This window comes from Caretta caretta, chromosome 17, assembly GCF_965140235.1.
Source record: "Caretta caretta isolate rCarCar2 chromosome 17, rCarCar1.hap1, whole genome shotgun sequence".
Classification (NCBI taxonomy): domain Eukaryota; kingdom Metazoa; phylum Chordata; order Testudines; family Cheloniidae; genus Caretta; species Caretta caretta.
The window spans coordinates 2,860,562-2,879,533 of record NC_134222.1 but is presented as its reverse complement, the minus strand read 5'-3'; the positions used below and the strand labels follow the sequence as shown (position 1 = coordinate 2,879,533).

At 41.3% G+C, this 18,972-nt stretch overlaps 1 protein-coding gene across 2 annotated transcripts in view; it reads left to right on the top strand.

The window, feature by feature from the left end:
• The window catches only part of BLMH (bleomycin hydrolase), a 37,101-nt gene that overhangs the window by 9,835 nt on the left and 8,294 nt on the right, over positions 1-18,972 (top strand). For both annotated transcript variants that reach the window (XM_048824122.2, XM_048824123.2), the window contains exons 5-11: positions 568-656; positions 1,703-1,795; positions 5,539-5,694; positions 6,249-6,407; positions 6,513-6,580; positions 7,149-7,266; positions 11,284-11,353. In XM_048824122.2, coding sequence (XP_048680079.1) covers positions 568-656; positions 1,703-1,795; positions 5,539-5,694; positions 6,249-6,407; positions 6,513-6,580; positions 7,149-7,266; positions 11,284-11,353 — 753 coding nt within the window. The remainder of the gene's footprint in view (positions 1-567; positions 657-1,702; positions 1,796-5,538; positions 5,695-6,248; positions 6,408-6,512; positions 6,581-7,148; positions 7,267-11,283; positions 11,354-18,972) is intronic.

Sequence of the window (18,972 nt, the reverse complement as noted above, 5' to 3'; positions counted from 1 at the left end):
TTGTCATGTCTGATCACTGAAGGACTCTATCTTTATGGGGAACCCAGCTGAATTTATACTTAACAAAGACAGAGGAAGACTCAGACAAAAAACATAACCTTTGGCTTCTTCTTTCTTTTATAAGAGACCTCTGCGACAGACAATCTTCATAGAAATCAGGTGAGTTAAGACTTCCCATGGGTATGAGCAGAGTCAACACTGACCGTATAGAAAGATTGTCAATCAGAGACAAGGTGGGTGAGCGAATATCTTTTATTGGACCAGCTTCAGTAGGTGAGAGAGACAAGCTTCTGAGCCCACAAAGCTCTTCTTCAGGTCTGGGAAAGATGCTGAGTGTCGCAGCTAAATACAAGGTGGAACATCCATTTAGCTGTGATGCTGGGAGTATCTTTCCCAGACCTGAAGAAGAGCTCTGTATGGCTTGGAAGCTTCTCTCTCACCGACAGAAGCTGGTCCAATAAGATATTTCATGTACTTTCTCTCTCTAATATCCTGGGACTGACACAGGTTAATTACACTGCATACAAGATTATCAATTGATAATATTTGTCAACTTTTTCTTTCTAGAAAAACATGGTGTTATCCCCAAGAAGAATTTCCCTGAATCTTACACCACAGAGGCCTCCAGAAAGATGAATGAGATTTTGAATCATAAGGTAAAGGATTTGAAATTGTGCTAAAACTCAGTGGTTAGACCGATGGGAAGAAACCATAAGCTCCAGATGTTCCTGACTAGTTTCCTTAAATTTTCTTTATTGATCAAAGCATTAAAAGCCAGTGTGGGTACTTCCTTGCTTCTATGCAAACACTGCATTTGTAAGGGTTAAAAGGCAAAGGGGGAATGGCCCTAAAATGCTGGGAAAGAAAGAGGAAGTAGGTGCATGAATAGCTGCTACTAGCAGGGTTTTAAACTCTTGATTTCAAACAGTAGCTTGAAAATGTCCTCTGTGGCACTTTTTACAATGGTCATTATTTCTCTAACTCCCAAAGGAAAAATTCTACGTATGTGGCTGGCAGAAGATTTTTCTGTAAACTTCGTGTATCCAGGGAGAGCTAGTTTTCCACTGTGCCATCCACCAAGAGATCAAGGCTCTCATGATGCCAAGTATAGTGGCTAAGATTTACAAGTATGGATTTTAAAAATACAGAGCTTAGGATGGAACCAAAACCAGCTTGCATAGGAAAAGCATCCAGTGCCATGTGAAATACTGAAGTGACTGACCAAGGAAGAAAGCAGGTTTAGGCAATCAGACATGGATCTGAATCCACTGTGGCAAAAAATGAAATGGCAATCAAAGCTCTCCAGTGAAAGCTTTGTTTTGGCAATTTACAAGCATGTGATCAAGGGACAACAATCCCCAGAAATCTATAGAGATGAGTTGGTAAATAAAATAGGCATGGTGAAATTAAACCAGAGGTTTAATGGTGTTGCTTGGGGCTGCCATGTTCCAGTCTTCAGCTTGAATCCTGGCAAACCAACCAGCCTGAAAGGTTGGTTTTAGATTGTTCTAAAATTTAATATAAAGAACCAACTCTTAATAGTAGTATCAATAGGGATTTTTTTCTGTAAACAAACCTTTTGTGATGGATGCTTAATAGAGATCCATAAAGCAAATCTTGACTTTCTAACATGTACAGGCTTTGCAAATCTATACTTTTTGTGGTCCCATTAGTGATAAAATGGCCTTTTCTTTTTAAACAGATGAGGGAGTACTGTGTGCGGCTAAGAAACATGGTAGCAAGTAGGTCAACTAAGGAAGAACTCACTGCTGCAAAGGACACTATGATAGAGGAGGTAATATACATATATATAACCTGATTCTTTCCATAGCAGAAGCAAGCTGCTACAGATGAAGTAATTCTGGCTTACTTTTATTCTAGAACTATCTGCAAAGTACAAAACAAACCCCTTCTATTGTACAAAAATCAGGGTGACCCCAGATGGCCATGTACTGTCTGAAGTGTTACTAAGTGATTTTTATTTTTTAGTAATGTTTTCTTGCATAAACTGTTCTTTACATTTTTGGGTTACCATTGCATTTAAACACTTGGGTGAGTTGTGGAGCTAGGACACTTTACACCAGCTGAAGATTTCCTCTTCCAGGTGTAGTTAACAGACTCTAAACCCCAGCATTTTTGTTCTCAAGAGACCAAAATAATATGTACAGCCTGGTCTAACTAGCAAGGGCTAGAAGAACTGGAAACTATGTTCTGTATACCCACTGTAAACTTAGTTGTGCAGCACACGTGGTGTTGCAGAAATTCCCCATGAGAGCAGAAAAGAAGAACGAAAGTTCAGCTTCTCAGGTGTTAGCATGTGGAAAAAACTTTGTGCTAAATATGCAGCATTGCAATCACTTTCCCAATTAAGAAATCGAGTTGCTTTTTCTTAAAGGCCAACTATCCAAGTACCTCTCTGTATGCATTTACAGCGTCTCACACGTGCAAATTAGCTTTAAAGTAGGGTGCGTTGTCCGGTTCTCACCCCTCCACAGTTTAAAGGTTAGCACTTTGCGCTGCTGTATGGTTGGCTTAAATGCAAGAGATGCCATACCCTATTTTCATCTTATTTGGTTCTCTGTTTGTTTTTTTTCAAATAGCCAACAGTAATGGATTAGAAGCAGCAAACTTATTGCCCATAGTATGTTAAGATTGGTGTATATGGCCATGTGTATTTCTAAAAAAAGATACATTTCTGTATTCTCTACTTACAGAAGTTTATGGATATACCTCTGTCAGAAGTGTCTGATTGTACAGGCCCACTGGGTCATCTTGTACCAGCTCTTTTGGAGAAGATTTACAGATGTAAATCTCCTTTTCCTTCCCCTCCCTTCAGCAAACTTCTCAAAAGCTTCCTGTTAAATTATTCTTTTCTGTGCCTTGTGTAAATGGTAGCTCCTGGGTCCCTCTCTGGTAGTAATTGCTGCAATTCATGCACAAATCCACAGCTTCACTATCCCCAGTTCTAAAGTTAGAATAAGAAATGTGGTGATAGCAAAACTGGTACTGTGTTCTTAACACATTTGTATGTTAAAACAAAACCCTTTATATTCCATCAAACATGCCCTGCTAGGGGCCAAATGACCTCTTACCTTACTGATTCTACCCTTCAGTACATTGCAAATTACCTTTTTGTAGTTTAATATTATTAACAGGATTCCCATCTTTAGGCTTTGCATGCAGACATCCACTGGAGGGCTTAATTGCAGCGTTAACCTGAAGCCTCCTGGGATGGCTTGGTTAATTCAGAAAAGGCAGAGACCTAGAGTTCATTGCAGATTTACATTTTTCATTTGCTTTGTTTAGAGTCTCCTAGTTTCCAGCATTAGAAACTGGAAGCAAAGCTCATTAATGGCGCACTAATTTCTGTCAGAATCTGGAGAGTTGTTGCGTGTGCTTTTTTAAAAAAAGCTGTTTCTTCCTCTGAGTTAGCCCCTGTTCTTCCTGTTGCAACACTACTGGTTGACTACCATTTAAGTGGATTTCCTCTTGGGAAATGTTGTAATTAGCATTGCCAGCTGTCAACTCTAAACCTGCAGAAGCATTTAGCAGTTTTAAAGGTGGACTATACTGTCTTGCTTCACTTGTTCAGAAGCATTTCTCTGTACATTAGAGTTCAAGTTTTGTGCCTGGCAAACCAGATTTATACACCATTCATCTCCACTGAGTTCATTTGCAAATTTCTATGACTCAATTTCCTTATCATGGGCACCAATCCTTTATCTGAAGCTGAGCAGTTGCATAGTCTTGGGGTGAATACTGAATCTCTTGTGTTCCAGTAGATAGATGCCCCTTATCAAAGCAGCATGTGGGAGGTCACAAGTTCAGGTCACTAGATTTTATTTGAATTTTTCTGGCTTCAGTGTGTTCTTTTTGTGGACTCTACCTTATCAGCAGTGGCCCTTCTCCCTGCCTGTTTTCGTTTAAAACAAAAAGCCACTGTGTCCTTACATTACCCTATTGTTAGCTGTCACCAGAGTGATAGAAAGCTCTGCTTAGTTGAAACAAGTGTCCCCTGGGTATTGAAAGAGGAAGCTTTGGAGATACTGAGGGGTGGCCTATGGCGAGTGTGGTGGTAAACAAGCCAAGGAGACCATTTCAGGCAAGGTTGCTCTTGACTCGAGACTTTCGTCTCCATCACTTTTCCTTCCTTTGGTTGGAACCAGTTTGCCTGTTGGTTTCCTTAGGCATTCTCCATTGATCTGTTTTTATTTCTGTAATTTGATGTAGAAACGGGCCCATCTGAGGTAAATGGGGATGTCCACTGGCAATAGTTATCTTTGTGCAAACTTAATCTGTGTGAGAATCAATCATTTTGTAGGAGGCCAGGGATTTAAATTTGTTCTTTAAAACCTTTATTGGAAACATGTTCTATAAAAACTAAACAAGTGGGAATTTCTCCAATAAAAACTTGAGCCCATGCCCTTGTTTCCACTTAAGAACTGATTTCTTCTGTTATCCTTATTAGATTATAAGTTCTTCAGGGCAGGAAAAAAGTTGAGCACTTCTATAGTCGGATAATAGACCACCACTAGCCTGGCCTCTTAAAGAGAAGTTCATTTAAAGGGATACAGTCCCCCTGAAATCTAGCCAAAGATCCTTAATCTAATAGAAATTAATAAATGCATGTCAGCTATCAAGGACTATGTATTTCAACCAAGGATGTCACAAAATCAACAGAGCCCTTCAGTAAAATTATACTTAACCCTAAATATAGGTATTGTTAAATATATTAAAACAGACCAGAAGATTATGCTGGGATTTCCAAAGAGCAGAAATCCAAATCATCTCGCAGAAGGAAAAGTGATTAATGGAGGTGTACCGTCAGAATGAAAACATTTCTGTGCATGTATGCTAGGAGAACAGATTATGGCGTCCATAAGACACGACATACGTTGTTAGAGCCCTTTCCCAAACAATATTTGTATATGCTACCTGGAGGGAGGGTAATAATTTGTATATGCCACCTTCTGAAAGGTGGCAGCTGGCCTGGCAACTTTTTCTGTCTCAAACTGTCCTTATTGTGGTCTTCAACTGTAACCACTTTTGGTTCCATTGCACAGTCTAAACACAGCTTCTATCTAGGGGAAGGTTTCACTGCACTTCGATGCAGTTGCTAGGGTTAAGGATTGGGCAGTGTTTCAGCTGAGCCATATATGTTTTTATTTCACTGCTACTATAGTCATACAGCTGGCAATTGAATATATTAGTGCCTGAGAAAAATCACAAAAAGCTTGAGCAGGAACCTGTGGTGTTTCTAGCATGGTGAGGAAGCGCAGGATTTTGTGGACTTTAATTTGTTGTTAGGTGGTGTTGCAGAACATGGGTTCTTAGTACTGGATGGGGGAAACTGACCAGCATAGGGTTATTCTGATGTCTTAAATATAAACATTAAGGGGCTGATTCTGCAGTTGGTCCCCATGTGAAGATATCAATTGACTAATGGCAGTTCTATCGCTGGCCCAGCTGCAGAATTTTGGTGCTTAATTGACAGAAGGCTTGGATGAATGTTCATGCCATATCGGCTTTCCTGTGCAGGTATTCAGAATAGTGAGCAGCTGTTTGGGGAACCCTCCTGAGACCTTCTCCTGGGAATTCCGAGATAAGGAGAAGAACTACCACAAGATTGGCCCTGTGACACCACTGCAGTTCTACCAGGAACACATCAAACCCCTCTTCAACATGGAAGACAAGGTTGGAGAATACAACCAATGCCTGCTGTATCTGGAGCCCCTTTTTAATGCTAAACGTATAGTACAATGTGCTGTTGCTGAAGTAGGGTTTTTTACACAGCCTCACACATTCCCCATAGCAAGCGATCAATTGAGTCAGTTAGCCTTGAATTTATTTCCTTCTTCCTTACTACATAGACATCCCTTTTTGTATTTGCACTGCGCCTCTCATTTGGTTTTGTGTGAATTTGGATGAGTTTTTTATGGATTAACTGTACTTGAATCATGTTTTCATGCTGCTGTAAGATCTCGAGTGGCTTAGCCAGGGGGGCCTTGATGATAAAATATTAATTAGAATAGAATGATATTCCTTTGCAGCACTTAAGGATATGTAGACCAGCTTAGAGCATGTTTTCTGTTGCATTCAGTAAACCTCTGTTCCAGCTGAAGCTGTCCTCACTTGCATGGGATGGTCAGCTAGCTAGAGCAGAACTAATTTGATATACCAAGAGTTACTTCTTTCTTTGAGGCTTCAATTGATTTGTAATTTAACTAGTGACACCTTATTCATGGCAGATTTGTCTAGTGAATGATCCTCGACCCCAGAACCAGTACAACAAGCTATACACGGTAGCATACCTGGGCAACGTGGTGGGAGGAAGAAAAACACTCTACAACAACCAGCCTGTTGATCTGTTGAAGAAGATAGCTGCAGCTTCCATTAAAGATGGCGAGGTTTGTGTCGTCTTCCAATCAGTGGCACTTTTTTCCCCCTCTTCTGTGGTACAAGAGTCCATCTTGGGATGTGGCCTAGGCATGACTACTTTCTCCTATTTTTAGGCTGTGTGGTTCGGCTGCGATGTTGGAAAATACTTCTATAGCAAGCTGGGCATCATGGACCTGAATGTGTAAGTGCAGGAAATTAAAACACAATTGTTTTCTGGGCTCTCTCTTCATGGCAATCCGGCTACAAATTGAAAATGCTACGGTGACAAATGTTGTCCAAAAAATGTTTCCAATCTTTTTACCCAAAATGAGTGAGACAAGTGTGCATTTGGACCTCTATTTCTGTTAAATCCCCTTTTTTGGCTGTAAATTGAAATGCTGATACTCTGAAAATGTACTCAGTTGCTAATTCACTTGTGAAATTTTAATGTAAAATATTCTTAGCTGAAGAGAGAGGAACTTAGATGCAGTATATCCCAGCTGTGCCTCTTGCAAGGCAAAAAGGAAGGGTTTGTAGCACCCCTCTAAATGTGGTTATTCCACAGCCCATCCCTTGAGCTTGTGTAGTTACTTGAATTCCCTAGTACTTGGTGAGCGGCATTCCAAAACGGGCCCGCTTAGTATTTATTCTCACTTGAGATTTGAAAAGGAGCTACACGTATGTCAGAGCCCTGTGCAATAAATCACTGGACATTACATTTTACTGATCCCTCCTTCTGTGTTCACCTCCTTTGTATGGCTTACTTGTAGGTTTGATCATGAGCTGGTGTTCGGTGTCTCCGTCAAGAACATGAACAAAGCAGAACGATTAACCTTTGGAGAATCAACGATGACCCATGCCATGGTCCTCACTGCCTTCACAGAGAAGGTAAGATTTCCTCCACAAGCACTTGTGCTGTTTGCACAGATGTATTTGAACTCTCCTGCAGTTTTATATGCTCTGCTAAAGGGCAGCATATGCGCAGGACATCACACCTGCACATCATACCTATGATGTCTTATTTGCCTGTGTCACATGTTGGTAAATTACTATTTTTAGTTTCTCCAAACAAGTGGACAATCCTGGACAACAAGGCAGTGGCTTATTTTTTGTGCCCAGAAATTCTGAGAAGGGCAAAGAAACTTGGCTTGTGTTTTCCAGGAATTTAAAACATACAGTGGCTGGCTTTAAATGGTATGTGAATTCTGGTTTCTCCTACTGACCAGGGAATCAAAGGTGATAGCACATCCCTCTCCACAGCACGCTGCTAAATCTAGACTAGGTCTATCGCCAAGCATTGTACTACTTTGCCTCCCGCAGGGTGTTCAAGCAAATAACTAACAATCCCTCAATCAGAAGCACACAACTTCTGTGACACACCCACTAATGAGAGAGAGAAGAATTGAAACCCCAAGACAGCAGTACAGCTCTTAGCACTTTTACGCTGCCAACAGCTGTACTGCATGCTAATAAACCAGAGAAATGCCCTCTGGGAGACGCATGTGAACCTCAATGTCTTTGGATACCTAAGTGGTCATAATTTTCAGCTTTTATTTGTGTTCTGGAAAAATTGAGATTTCCCCCTACATCAGAACACAAAGTCCAAGTTTTTAAGATTCCTTTGTAAAAGTAATCTCTTCCAGACCAAGTAATCTTGGTCTGAGAAGTAAGTGCTTACATATTAATGAAAACTTTCCCAGAGAGTCAGGACTTTGTGCAAGGGAGTGACATGGGATTGTTGAGTCATCAGTTTTTCTCAGAACTACTTTTCAAAATTCAATAGTATTCTACATACTGGTCTTCTACAATTTACACACATGCTTTTCAGGTGTCCGGTTACAGAACTAATCCTGTGTGAATATTAGGATTAAAGGATATTCTCTTGACTTCTGAAATTTAGAGCTTTAAAATGATTTATACATTTTTAGTTGTTTGAAATTCTTACACAAACTTCACACTGATTACAGGTTTATATCTGTATAGTAACCTTATAAAGGAATGTAAAGTGACTCACGCTGCAATCTGGTTTCTTTTCACACAACTTTTTTTTGGAACAGCAAAAGCTTTGTATAAGTAGAAATTCCTTCCTCACATTCTGCTTCCTTGATTTGCAGCTCATATTTTTGACCCTCTGAGGGTTTGTGTATCAGAGTTTAACTTTTGCATACCAAATCTGGCTATTCGAATCAATGCATGGGCTCTGTTATACTGTCACCTAAAATTTGTCCAGAATTTTGACAAATGTAAGGAAGATCTGCTAAGCAGAAAACATTCCCATATATAGACTATATATACTTTGGGTCTTGAATGTGAGAAATGGATGTCTTGAAGTGGTGGTGCTTTAACTCTAGAGGATGTCCAGAATTTGAAGGCCTTTTTCTTACTAAAATAGCTAGGTTGTGTTTTTGTTTGAACGTGTTGTCTTATGTAAACCTTGACTTTAATCTAAAGGAGCTTTCAAAGGTAGTTGTGAATCCATCAAAGCATTGGTGGTTTTTTACCTGTTTTTTAAAACAGTTTTGATTGCAATGGGATTTTCCTCAATGTTACAATGTAATTTTATTTGCAGAAGAGGCACATTTAATTCATGCCAGTATTTCTAAACCATTCCAAAACCATAACCTTTTGTTCAATTTACTTGTCAAAGTGCTTGAGTGGACTCAACTTAGTGCTTTTGATACATCTCTTGAGTATCTCATTTTAAGGACCCTTGTCTTCGTTTAAAGTGTTTTCCCAACCTCATCCCAAAAATATAAAACGTCAGTGTAGTAACTACAGTAATACAGATGTGGGTACAAAAGGGAGGTAAGGGGCAGATTTTTTCCAAAGACCAGAGTTAACTCTGCATTATCATGAAAATCACAGAAGAGGGCAGAATACCAAAAGAAAGGGAAAGAAATGAATTCATAGTTCTTCATGGGAGCTGCTATGGGGAAGCCTATGGATTAAGGATCTTATTTAGTAAGCACATGGGGGTTATCTTCTCAGTGCTTCTGTGTGCTGCTTGATGATGTGAAAACAGACTGGACTTTTTTCCAGAATGTGAAATATGTGCTAGAGTGCTAACGAAGCTTGGAATGGAATGCAATGCAATCTTGACTACACTAGAGAACTGCTCTTTGTCCTTGAACCAGTTTAAGCACAAACAGTTCAGGGTTCCGCACTTGCCTTAATGAATGTTTCGTGTTTTCCCCTTCTCTCAAGCCATGCCCAACTGTTTCAGTTGCAATGACTCCCAGTTAACTATACGCTAGTTCCAGAATGCACTGCTTCTGAGCTGAACCAGGGAGATTTCACCACTGCACTGTGGGGCATTACGAGGTCTAGCAGAAATGTTTCAGCTAGTTTGAGTCCACATTGGCACTAAACTGGTTCAGTTTGAACTGAATAAGCTTTAACTGATCATTAAACATTCTGAAAGCCAGTGTGGATTCAGACTAGCTGAAACAGTTCAGCTAGGCCTCATAGTGACTCACATTTGAGATTGTGTGGTGGTATACAGCCTTTCTTGGGGGCCTTAACTGGCTTCCATTTTTTAATATCAACCAGGCAATGGTTCCCCATGAAGGCTGTGAAAGTCTACTTTGAGGAGGCTAAAAAAAAGTGTGGTGAAATAGCTAATAGGCACCCATCTGGAAGAGTGTCTCGAGGGAGACTGAAGCTGAGTCATGTGGTGTGTGTGATGGGGAAGCCTCCATTGAAAGGTTAAGTGTGGCTATCAGGGTAGAAAAAGCCCAGTGAGCAGCCCCTATAGTATCCAGGTGAGTTACAGTAGCTCTGCCCTGACTTGGCAGTCAAGAACAGTATATGGAAAGAGACCTTCCAGGCTGTGAATGTGAACAGGAAAAGTACTTCACCAAAATAACTTCCTCCCCTTCCCATAACAGGAATTCCCCGTCAATAGGGGAAGTGTCATAGGGCTTATGGGAAGGCACAAGTGTTAATGTTACACAAGTTACACATCTTGTGTTTTATCTAAGACATAAAATGGCTTGAGCTAATTCACTGAAAAATACAGACAAATTGCCCAAGGCATTTTCTTCTGCCTTGATTAGATTAAACTACCCATTTGTTTGTTGCTGATTCTAAAAAGTGGCTCTTTGGGCACATCTGTTCCTCATTAGCTAAGAACATTACACACCCTCCAATAGGATGGAATGCTGCCTCCAGGGAGCTTGAGTACCTTTTAATGTGACATGTTAATTTGGGGACTTGCGTGCATTGATTCTAACTTGGAAAGGACTTGAGTAGACTAGATACTCTATAGGTGGATATGCAAGGTGCAGGTTATCCAAGAAACTAAACATCTTTCAAATCGTATTAGCAAGGATGATCACAGGAAGGGAGAAACAGCTCTCTAAAATCTTACCAAAGTTTCTAGAAATAGTTCCAAATACTCTCATCTGTTAGAATTACTTGAGTCTAACTCAAGAGGGTGGGGGAAAATTTTATAAACTTAAGACACTTCACTTCATTGTGACAGTCCTGCAAATAGAAACGTTCTCGGAGAAACTATCAAACAAGTAACATAGGTTCTGGACCTTAAGTCCAATAATAACAGATAAAGAATGCTTTATAATGCAACTGTGCAAAGTACTAGAAGTTTTTAAAAGGGACTGCGACTTACTCAGTCTTGTAAAACACAATGTAGCTGTGTTTTGTAATAGGAAAATGGAATAATTACCTCAACTAATCAGATTACTTTAAAAGGAGACCGTTTCTTACAACAGTCAGTGCTTCTGCTTCTAAAATCCCTTTGTTCTGAGAGTTTGCCTACCAGTTTACTTAACATGAGCATCAAAGATGTCTGTCAGGTTGGTGGTTCTGTTGGCAATGATTTTAGAAGTAGACTGTCAAACTTTGAGGAATTTCTCCACTGAATGTGTTTTACTTTCCTTCCTTCAGGATGGGCAAGAAGGATCGTTTGAGAAATGGAAGGTGGAGAACTCCTGGGGTGAAGACCGTGGTATTAAAGGTAACACAAATCATAGCAGTCACATGAATACATTGTCAAACTCCATATATGGAAATGAACTGGAAGGGAAAAGGGCCTTGTGCAGTAAGTGTGCACCAAGTGAGATCCTACACCATCCTACTTGTAGGAAGAGAAGTAGTAATCTTAATGTAGTCATGTTTTCTTCAAAACTCATGTCCCACCGGATACGTTGCAGAATAATGTCCTCTACCTCAGTTTCCAATGGTCTAGGAGCTTAGAACAATAGCTTTCAACCTGTGGTCTGTGGACCCTGGGGATGTCTGTAGACTGCCTAAGATTTCCAAAAGGGTCTGCGCCTTCATTTGAATTTTTGTAGGGGACTGCAAATGAGAATGTTGAAACCCACTGGCCTAGAAGCATAATTCTGAACTTGGATCCCTGCCTAGTAGCATCACGTGCTACCTGTTTGGCCAACACTGACCTGTTTGGCTGAATGCTGCCTCGTGAAGATGGCCATGAAGGTCTGTATTTCCAGTGGGAGCAATTAGGTGGCTGCTGTTCCAAATCTACTTGTTTGGAGAATCAGTTGAAGTAGGGCAAAAAATATGCTTTGGATGTTTCAGAATGGGGTGATTACACAGGATGGACCCCAATTACAAGCTCACTGTAAAATCCTGGCTCACTGAAAAAATCTTTTCAGATTGATACATGGAGGCTGACTCTGAGTTCATTGTCCTCTAGGTCACAGGCTAAGGTGATGCTTAAGGTAGATTAAGGAACTCCTCCTTCTGCAGTTACTGCCAGTATCTGCAATTTGGCAACAGAAGCGGTGTAAGGGGCAGTGTAATTATCAAAGATGAACAGACAAGGGGAGACATACAATATGTTCACTCAGCAAGCAGGAGAAAGAAATGGAGTAGCTAGGCTGAGCGTTGTGGGCTTCCTCAGCCATCTCCCTGAAGTAAGAATCAGGAATTTTTTATTTTAAAATCCTCATATGGGGAAAGTAAGATGTAACTATACAATGGAACCAGCTTATAGTGAATTTGGAGGTATTCCAGTTCACTTCCTAGTGAAGTGAATCGAAATTCTGAATTATGTATTAAAGTACCAACCTCAATTCATGCTGTGGTGCAACCTTGGCTTTGCTGTATCAGTGGAACAAATGACTCCATTATAAGCAACCACCAGAAACAGTGAACATGGAGATTCCAGTTGTGCTCTTTCCATTGTTTGTGACCTGTCTTCAAAAGAGCCTGCTGCCCAGAGCCTCTGAGATGGAATTAGATAACATGGACTGTGCCGTGCATAACTCTATTGAACTTTTTCAGAAGGGTAGTCTTGGGGTTATGCCAAATCCAGGAGTTCTGGAGACCTAGGTTCTATTCCTGACTCTGCTGCAGGTTTCCTGCGTGATTGGGCTGGTCACTTAACTTCTGTATTTCAGTTTTCCCATCAGTAGACCATAGATTTTGCATGCTGCGTGGCCTCATTTAATTAATGTTCATAAGGCATTTTGGGACCCCAGATATGACTATTAATACAAGTGCGCAGTCTGCATTATTAGAGGGATGTCTTGGCCTTGTCTTGTAACTATTTTAGCAATTTGACAGTGCAAATCTTTTAATCTCCATATGAAAATATAATGAATGGATGTTGGCTGACTTCTACCACCAAACTCAGTGGCACAAATTTTGTGTAAACAAATTTTAAGTGCTCGTAATATTTCCCTTAATCTGCAGATCACTGGCTCCTTCCCCTCTAGCTTGATTGACTTCTAATTGTTGTTGGATTATATAAATCTTGGAATGACTGCGAAGAATTTGAGGCAGCAGTAAAACTCAGTCTGGTGCCCTGCAGAGCTGAGTGGCTTATTGGTGGTTTCCTGTAGACAGTTTTGTTTTTACTTTGTAGTGATGCCAAACTATGGCTGAGTGTACTGATATGCTGTGGAGAGGGCAGGACCTCTCAAACATCTTGTCTTGCCAAGAGGAATTTCAGGAAATATGCACGTTTGCCTATCAGGTCATTTCTCCTAGTTGATGGGAATGAAGCATGACCACCAATACAATACACACAAGAGACTAGATGTATTTAAAAAGTTGCTTGTCCCGCTCATGTCTAAGTAAATCCTAGTTCTCATTTAAGGTTATGATAGGTAGTTGGAGTCTTTAAAAAGTTTGTGAAAAGGATGCTAAAAGAAGTCTTGAAGATTTCTTTTTAAATTCACTAAATTGCTTTAATAACCTACTTATACATTCATAGCTTGTGGCCAGAAGGGACCATAGATCATCTAGCCTGACTACCTGTATAGCACAGGCCTTTAAATTTCACCCAGGCAACCATGTAATTGTATTTTTTAAAACGTATCTTACAGAAAGGCATCCAGTCTTGATTTGAAAACCTCGAGAGAGAGAATTCACCACTTCCCTTGGTAGTCTGTGCTAACTGCCATGCAAACCTTCCCTTGTTGCCACCTTCGCTAACACAGTAGAGCATGGACCACAAGCATTAGAGTTGTGAAATCAAAATATTATCTTATGAAGTCTTCCCCTTCTCCTAATTCTGTCGCTTCCTCTTTCCAATACCATATGCCACACTGTGGTGGTGGTTTAGGATTGCTTGGGAACGCTGGGCTGCAAACACCAGTTACCAGAGGGTTTTACATGCATTGTGAGGGCAACACTGATTTGTACTAGTAGTACAAAAGTAGTACTAGTAGTAGTAGTAGTTCGCCCAGGCATAAGAGAACCTTATTTTAAAAATAGTTTCATAACTAACTGAAACAAAGGTATACAAATTCTGGATCAGTTAACGAAATCTTCCATTCTTATAAGCCCATGGTCTCTTCCCCCCCATTCCACCCCAAAGTGCTCCATACCTTCTCCCCCAAACAAACATAAACGTCCCCTGCCTAACATTTAAGTGCAACCTACGATGGCGAATGAGTGCATACAGCCCAGAATACATGAATAGCTTTATAGCAACAAACCAGTACCTGCTCCCCTATATTCCTAAGGAACCCGACTTCAACAAAAACCCAGCATGCTATCCCGAAGTCATAAGGTTCGATAGCCAAAGACGATCCACGTTAAGAGGTTTGTTCTCAAATCCTTCTCCATGGGCCTGGTCTGGATTAGTTTGTCAAATGCCCATCCAGTCTGAAATGTCTTCCCCATTTAAAAATAAAAGTATAGCGTTACTGTCTCTGACAAGTTTGTGTTTGGGAGGAAGAGGGGCTCTTTGCTGTTCTGTGTAGTTTATCTTTCGCTGCAAAATACGTAATTCTCCCATCTGAAAAGAAGCTAACGTTTTTGTTCTGAAATAATCTCTGGTATTCTGGCTATGCAAAGGAAATCTTTTAAGGAGAGCCAATAGACAAGTTAGGAACAGCTGTGCAGGACCAAATTAGGCAGTGGTCACTTCCAAGAAATCTCTTAGCACATGCTTATCTCAAAAATCCTTTATCCTTTTTTAAATGGGAAGGAAAGAAGAATGCAATCTAACTTAATTGGCACACTTTACAGTGAGACTTTCTGATTATAGCATCATGCTGCTTATCTAGCTCTCTTTACCAGAGTTGGCTCATCTGTCAGATCTCACGAAGCTGTAGCTAATATTATGCAAATAATGCTTCTACAGAGACATGGAAGCTACATTTAGCTTTCATGTGGTAAATCTACAGCACTCATTACAGATGCTGTTTTTTTCTTTTGCAACTTTTGTCTGGTGAAATTTATTCTGGAAATGAGGGACTGACACTATGCCTGGTTCCGGTCACTGCTATGAGCAGATATTGTGCAAGGTATTTCAACTCTACCAGTGGACATCTACCTTAATCTGCAAAACCTTTTTTTATTCCAACTCTGTCTCCATATAAAGCTATACTAAAAATCTGACCAACAGGTTCCCCAGTCTTGAGCTGTAACATTCCCTGGACAGGGAGTTGACAGACAGATAACTATATATATCAAAGGCATTCTGGTTTTGTGATGGGGGATTAATGCCTAGTCACGCTCTCAAACCTTGGCATGGCTGAAAATTCCCACTGTGCTTGGGGGTTTCACCCCATAATGGAGTATATTTAGAACAAGTTCTCTTCGATTTTTATTTTTGTAGAGTCAAAAACAGACACTTTGAGGTTAATTTCAGAGAATACCATGTGGCCTTTTAATTTAAGCTATTGATGTAATTTTTCTGGTTACGTGAAAAATTCACTAACCTTTCAAATATTCCTGGCAGGTGCCTATGTTTTGCTTCTGCTTCATATGCAGCAGTTTCTGTCCTGACACAGCTATTTAAATTCAAAGTACATCTACTCAAGTTTTCCAACAAAAATCCAATAATCTTAACAGACAGTTGACTGAAACACTCAACTTTACAATGTTAACAAGCCTTGTGGGTCCATCCATTAGTACAGATGCACTTGGGAATATTGTGTCATGTAAAGAAACTCAACACCGAAGTTAATATTGAACCTCTAGCTTCCTTCCCATGCACAAACTAATAGATCTAGTATTCGATTAGCAAGCATCACTTTCCATAGTGTGTGGTTTTTTGTATGCTTATGTCCTAGCACATGCTCATTAACAAGATACAGGTTGCATTCAGAATCCAGGCCAATACAACAGACATTGACCTTGACCATATCTTGAAAGTGTAGGGTCTAGTGAATGGCACCCAGTTGTTCTTAATGAGAATTTGTTTTATGCTCTAGGTACTTGGCTTATGTTGGGTGCCATTAATCTGGTTGGTTTCAGAGGAACAGCCGTGTTAGTCTGTATTCGCAAAAAGAAAAGGAGGACTTGTGGCACCTTAGAGACTAACCAATTTATTTGAGCATGAGCTTTCGTGAGCTACAGCTCACTTCATCAGATGTTTACCGTGGAAACTGCAGCAGACTTTATATACACACAGAGAATATGAAACAATACCTCCTCCCACCCCACTGTCCTGCTGGTAATAGCTTATCTAAAGTGATCAACAGGTGGGCCATTTCCAGCACAAACCCAGGTTTTCTCACCCTCCACCCCCCCACACAAATTCACTCTCCTGCTGGTGCTAGCCCATCCAAAGTGACAACTCTTTACATAGTCAAGTCGGGCTATTTCCTGCATAGATCCAGGTTCTCTCACATCCCCCCCACCCCCATACACACACAAACTCACTCTCCTGCTGGTAATAGCTCATCTAAACTGACCACTCTCCAAGTTTAAATCCAAGTTAAACCAGAACATCTGGGGGGGGGGGGGTAGGAAAAAACAAGAGGAAACAGGCTACCTTGCATAATGACTTAGCCACTCCCAGTCTCTATTTAAGCCTAAATTAATAGTATCCAATTTGCAAATGAATTCCAATTCAGCAGTTTCTCGCTGGAGTCTGGATTTGAAGTTTTTTTGTTTTAAGATAGCGACCTTCATGTCTGTGATTGCGTGACCAGAGAGATTGAAGTGTTCTCCGACTGGTTTATGAATGTTATAATTCTTGACATCTGATTTGTGTCCATTTATTCTTTTACGTAGAGACTGTCCAGTTTGACCAATGTACATGGCAGAGGGGCATTGCTGGCACATGATGGCATATATCTCATTGGTGGATGTGCAGGTGAACGAGCCTCTGATAGTGTGGCTGATGTTATTAGGCCCTGTGATGGTGTCCCCTGAATAGATATGTGGGCACAATTGGCAACGGGCTTTGTTGCAAGGATAAGTTCCTGGGTTAGCGGTTCTGTTGTGTGGTATGTGGTTGTTGGTGAGTATTTGCTTCAGGTTGCGGGGCTGTCTGTAGGCAAGGACTGGCCTGTCTCCCAAGACTTGTGAGAGTGTTGGGTCATCCTTTAGGATAGGTTGTAGATCCTTAATAATGCGTTGGAGGGGTTTTAGTTGGGGGCTGAAGGTGACCGCTAGTGGCGTTCTGTTATTTTCTTTGTTAGGCCTGTCCTGTAGTAGGTAACTTCTGGGAACTCTTCTGGCTCTATCAATCTGTTCCTTTACTTCTGCAGGTGGGTATTGTAGTTGTAAGAAAGCTTGACAGAGATCTTGTAGGTGTTTGTCTCTGTCTGAGGGGTTGGAGCAAATGCGGTTGTATCGCAGAGCTTGGCTGTAGACGATGGATCGTGTGGTGTGGTCAGGGTGAAAGCTGGAGGCATGCAGGTAGGAATAGCGGTCAGTAGGTTTCCGGTATAGGGTGGTGTTTATGTGGCCATTGTTTATTAGCACTGTAGTGTCCAGGAAGTGGATCTCTTGTGTGGACTGGACCAGGCTGAGGTTGGTGGTGGGATGGAAATTGTTGAAATCATGGTGGAATTCCTCAAGGGCTTCTTTTCCATGGGTCCAGATGATGAAGATGTCATCAATGTAGCGCAAGTAGAGTAGGGGCTTTAGGGGACGAGAGCTGAGGAAGCGTTGTTCTAAATCAGCCATAAAAATGTTGGCATACTGTGGGGCCATGCGGGTACCCATAGCAGTGCCACTGATGTGAAGGTATACATTGTCCCCAAATGTGAAATAGTTATGGGTGAGGACAAAGTCACAAAGTTCAGCCACCAGGTTTGCCGTGACATTATCGGGGATACTGTTCCTGACGGCTTGTAGTCCATCTTTGTGTGGAATGTTGGTGTAGAGGGCTTCTACATCCATAGTGGCCAGGATGGTGTTATCAGGAAGATCACCGATGGATTGAAGTTTCCTCAGGAAGTCAGTGGTGTCTCGAAGGTAGCTGGGAGTGCTGGTAGCGTAGGGCCTGAGGAGGGAGTCTACATAGCCAGACAATCCTGCTGTCAGGGTGCCAATGCCTGAGATGATGGGGCGCCCAGGATTTCCAGGTTTATGGATCTTGGGTAGTAGATAGAATATCCCAGGTCGGGGTTCCAGGGGTGTGTCTGTGCGGATTTGATCTTGTGCTTTTGCAGGAAGTTTCTTGAGCAAATGCTGTAGTTGCTTTTGGTAACTCTCAGTGGGATCATAGGGTAATGGCTTGTAGAAACTCGTGTTGGAGAGCTGCCGAGCAGCCTCTTGTTCATATTCCGACCTATTCATGATGACAACAGCACCTCCTTTGTCAGCCTTTTTGATTATGATGTCAGAGTTGTTTCTGAGGCTGTGGATGGCATTGCGTTCCGCATGGCTGAGGTTATGGGGCAAGTGATGCTGCTTTTCCACAATTTCAGCCCGTGCACGTCGGCGGAAGCACTCTATGTAGAAGTCCAGTCTGCTGTTTCGACCTTCAGGAGGAGTCCATCTAGAATCCCTCTTTCTGTAGTGTTGGCAGGGAGACCTCTGTGGATTAGTATGTTGTTCAGAGGTATTTTGGAAATATTCCTTGAGACGGAGACGTCGAAAATAGGATTCTAGGTCACCACAGAACTGTATCATGTTCGTGGGGGTGGAGGGGCAGAAGGAGAGGCCCCGAGATAGAACAGCTGCTTCTGCTGGGCTGAGAGTATAGTTGGATAGGTTAACAACATTGCTAGGTGGGGTGAGGGAACCATTGCTGTGGCCCCTTGTAGCATGTAGTAGTTTAGAAAGTTTAGTGTCTTTTTTCTTTTGTAGAGATCAAAGTGTGCCTTGTAAATGGCTTGTCTAGTTTTAGTAAAATCCAGCCACGAGGAAGTTTGTGTGGAAGGTTGGTTCTTTATGAGAGTATCCATTTTTGAGAGC